The 4,253-nt window shown below is 34.6% G+C and overlaps 1 protein-coding gene across 2 annotated transcripts; it reads right to left on the bottom strand.

Annotated features, from left to right (window-relative positions):
* Nucleotides 1-1,017: 1,017 nt before the first annotated feature.
* Nucleotides 1,018-4,253, bottom strand: LOC125211034 (uncharacterized). 2 transcript variants are annotated; one of them, XM_048110709.2, is made up of 5 exons: nucleotides 4,040-4,251; nucleotides 2,885-3,358; nucleotides 1,801-2,610; nucleotides 1,273-1,364; nucleotides 1,147-1,202 (listed from the first exon to the last, which is right to left on the bottom strand). In XM_048110709.2, exons 2-5 carry the CDS (start codon nucleotides 3,335-3,337, stop codon nucleotides 1,169-1,171), a joined length of 1,389 nt encoding a protein of 462 aa, XP_047966666.1. In that variant the 5' UTR covers nucleotides 3,338-3,358; nucleotides 4,040-4,251; the 3' UTR covers nucleotides 1,147-1,168. The 2 variants fall into 2 exon arrangements, with proteins under 2 accessions (XP_047966665.1, XP_047966666.1); XM_048110708.2 differs by having other exon boundaries at nucleotides 1,018-1,364; nucleotides 4,040-4,253.

The following is a 4,253-nucleotide window of genomic DNA, read 5'->3' as shown; positions in this document are numbered from 1 at the left end:
TCGTTAACAATATTTTAATTTTTTTTTTATATCTCTCTTACTTTACTAATTATACATTAAAAGTACCTATGTTCAATCAAATATGCATACACTTAGAGAAAGTAATATTGATTAACGTGGATCTAAAGAGATGTGGACGGAGTCTCATGGACTTATAACTTAATTAAATTGAGCTCTAGTTAATTGAAGTCTATTAAGGTGTTAATTAGTGTAACTATTGTTATTAATACTTCATTAATCCATTAAAAGTACGGTATAAACATTTAGTTGGACACGAGTTTTAATACATTATTGGTAAAGTAAGAGAGATATAGAGAAAAGTTAGAGGAAGTACTGTTAGTAGAGAGTAGTGTCCACTTTATTAGTAATGTAGTTGGATTTCCAAAATTAAAAAATTTACACTCTTCAAGGACAGACTAAAAAAGAAATAGTTTTTACTTTTCAAGGACGAAGGGAGTATTAATTTTTTCATCACAATCCAATTCATCATAATTTAGGCTCATTTTAATTAAATTTATTTGTCCATGTTTAAGATATTAGTACATAATTATTAATTAATCAAATTTAATAAATGTATTCAAGTCTAGTAGTGCTAGAGTCTGGAAGTCTATTTATCATAGTACTATAATAAATTACAACAACTAGGTTTCCATGATAAATTCTTTTTAAAATATCGCTTAGAGATATTATTTTTAAATAATTACATTAGTCACAATTAGGAATTTGTACTAATGATTTAATTAGTTTTATTAGGAGTATTAATCTAGTATTTACATAATCAAGGCCAACTTTGACCGGTTATAAGGTCAACCGAGTCAAGAAAAATCAAAGACTTTCCTGAAACCCGCGTTTGTAAGCAGAAGTATTTGTTTGAAGTTTGAACAAATTCTGTGCAGACTATTCTTTTGTTTTTCTAACTTTCTATTCAACAAATATTCATTTTCCGGGAAAAGATCATAGAATCTCCACTTTTGGAATCTACTACTACTTTCACCCTCATAAATTTGCTAATTTCCATTCCTATAATATACATTTCTGATATCAAAATGTGACCGTGTATATTTGTTGCATTAACCAAAATGTTGAAGAAATAAAACCAATTTTAAGCACCCAGGAAAATGAAAAGTACATGCCACAAAATTAGGATGTAAAAAACAAGAGAGTGACCTTAAACCTTGTATTGTAGTACCTGGGAATGGATCCTGCAAAAATATCCTCAGCAAAATACATACAGTTATAATGAAACAATAATATAGACAAACTGCTGGGTACCAAGGCCAGGAGAACAACAGTTTCGACGACTGTATCGTCGTGCAAATCACGGAATCAGCTTTTAGCAAATCAAGCATGCCTCCAACTTGCCCCTGGGGATTTCAAGATTCATCAATTACCCATCTTCACACATAAATTATGCTTTATGCCATCGAAAGTGGAAAGGAAGAATAGAAATCGATACAGTTACTTCATATCGTCAAATTCACTAGACAAGATTAGTTCATCATGTTCGGGTTGTAGTAGCCAGAAAAACTGTTTGACGTTGTAAAATACAGCGGAAAAGGAAAAACAGCAAATGAATCCAGAATAAATGGGATGAGAATATTTTATTTATAAGAAGCATCTAAACTAGATGACAAAGGGAAGAATTTGATACATCTTTCTTAGTAACAAACTACCCAACTCCTAAACAGAATCAAATGTACTACCAAAACATCAACTTACATTGTTGAAACATAACAAATTCCAGATGCAAGAATAATGTACTGAGTAAGAAAAATAAAACTACCGTTATCTGACACTTACAGCAGTTTTAGCAGATATTAGGTACTTCAGCTCCGTCAAATGTTCATCATTTGAAATATGGAGCATGATACGAAGATTTGTCAACATTGATTCCTGATCCCAACTTAAGGGACCTGAGGCGTAAAGAGCTTCTAGAGTTCTGCGATAAGCTTGCAACTCTAACCTACGGATACTGGATCCTACTTCCTCTCGTGGAGGATGAGAGCTACTTTTCCTCTCAAATCCTGAACCATTACTAGACTCAGCATCACTATCAACGGTGTCTGTTTCTCGAGAAACTAGGTAGATAGAAGGCATGTCAAAGTTGCTTGGACTCCGATCAGTAATACTACAACTACCCACAGAGGAGGCATCACTGTATGAACTATTCGATTGCGTATGTCTGATTCCAGGAACATCATTCACTTTCACCTTCACCATTTGACTGAATGCACTCGGTATAATTTTGAGGGAAGCATGTATGTTTTTCTCACCTAAAATCTTTCTTGGGTAAGAAACAGAACCTGCCTTTTCGAACACTGGGGCAGCAGCCAGTCTTTGTTTCCTCACATCTTTCTCAATTGCTCGTAACTTTTGGCTAGGCCTGTCATGTGTATCATTGGTAGAAGAGCCATAAGGGGAAATCCTCTTTAGCGACCTTGAATCATGATGAGATTCCATAAACCGAGACTCGTCCAAAATATTGATGCAATTATTTGCAGGTGTCTTCTTAGCCCTTGGTTTTGGTAGAGGGATCTTGAAGTTCACATTCTGATGACAAACCGAAGTTGATGGTTTGCTAGTTGTAACATCGTCAGCTCCTCGAGAACTCTGCAATCAATATAAACCAGGAGATCAGAGGCATTAGAGAAGAATATATTAGCAAGAAATGACTTAAAAAACAAGTAAACCAGAGACTTGGAGCACACTACAAGTTAACTTCTTGAATTAATTGCTTAAAAATATGCAGGCGAGGCAAAAATCAATGTCATTAAATGCCAAAAAATGGCCCAAGGCAACGGGGAAGAATCCAAAAAGATAGCATGTGCACAGAAATGACGGTGAGATGTTACTGAAACACGAGCTATGGAAAAACAGAAACTACCTTTTCAAACAGAACCCATTTGCCTTCGTGCCATGTCTGCTTACTCCTAATGTTTGATCCATCAACAACAGATTCCATGGAGCACCCAAGCAGCCTTACCAAATACCGTTTCTGGATTGCAGCTGCTCGGAGGGAAGTCTTCTTACTTGTAGTTCCTCTTTTGCCTTGCAATACGTTCAGGATAGTAGCAGCCTTCCAGGCACATTCGTGAAATGTCTCCACGACATCTCCAGCTACGTGATCCTCGACACCTTGCACCAATGGCTGGCACGGCCTTACAAACATCCTTGGAATTGTCTCCACCTTGCGTTCACTCGACATACCAGGATAGCTATCATATTTCACACAATACATATTTCGATCGCCAGACAAAACCTCAGCAACATGCCATGAAACTGGAATCTCTTCATTGTTCATAACCTCCACCTTATCCCCTTTCTTAAATTTCATCATCAGAATCCCAAATAGCAAAGCCTGTGGTAGCAAGAAAACGACATAATGCCATTAATAGCATACAAATTTGGAGAATCAAAATCCAAAACTGACAGAGTGATTAGATTTAGAGTAAAATTTGACTTCGATCTTACTGTATGAAAGATTCACAAAAACAAAAGTAAAAACAGAGAGCATATATTCAATCACATCAAAAGTCTAACCTTCACAAAAAAAACAAGATAATCAATTCATTGCTAGATTTAATTACAAATGTAGTTTTCTTTTTCAACGCCAAGGACAAGTGAAACATTAGATTTTCCATGAAAAATCAATGGAAAATCACGATTTTTTTCATTTCTGCTGAAAATCAAGCTGATCGGAAAGAATTGACTAGTGAAAAGAAAATTATTTGTGATTTTAATTTCCAGAACAAAATCAGTAATTCATAACAACTTTAAACAGTTTATCATGATAATCTTCAAGAATTCAACATTTGAAAACTAAACCAATTACAGAAAAGTTTGAAATATATAGAAACCTGTTAGACTTGCCACAATATCAACAAAAAGGGGAAATTCAACGAAATAATCAAGAATATAGATCCAAAGCGTAATAAAGAGTCAAAATTTGTTAAAACCCCCAAAAGCTACTACTCAACATTGATCAATTTAGCATTTGAAAGCAAAGAACATGAAACCCTAAAATTAGAAAACCACTGACCTTTTTCCTCAAAATTAAAGCGAATTCTGGAGGTGAGAAGTTGTGATCAGGTGAAATTGATCCCTGAATTTGATCACTTCTTCCAAAACGCAACTCTGATTTCACTAGGGTTTGTTTCCTTCCCTTTGAATAATGTATGATACCAAAAATTTGTATCTGTTGTTCTTGGTGAAAATTTAGTTTCAGCAAAAAAAAATTGATTTATTAAAATTGA

This window comes from Salvia hispanica, chromosome 3 (assembly GCF_029641045.1).
Source record: "Salvia hispanica isolate PSC_SH4W2 chromosome 3, Shi_PSC_v1, whole genome shotgun sequence".
Lineage (NCBI taxonomy): Eukaryota > Viridiplantae > Streptophyta > Magnoliopsida > Lamiales > Lamiaceae > Salvia > Salvia hispanica.
This window is presented reverse-complemented; position numbering and strand designations above follow the sequence as displayed.

Bases quoted from the DNA above. Each gene is read 5' to 3' on its own strand.
- LOC125211034 (XM_048110708.2), bottom strand. From the start codon at position 3,337: ATGATGAAATTTAAGAAAGGGGATAAGGTGGAGGTTATGAACAATGAA. The intron at 2,611-2,884 runs GTAGTTTCTGTT...TATTGATTGCAG, and splicing joins AATGGGTTCTGTTTGAAAAG to AGTTCTCGAGGAGCTGACGA. The intron at 1,365-1,800 runs GTAAGTGTCAGA...TGAAATCCCCAG, and splicing joins TAATATCTGCTAAAACTGCT to GGGCAAGTTGGAGGCATGCT.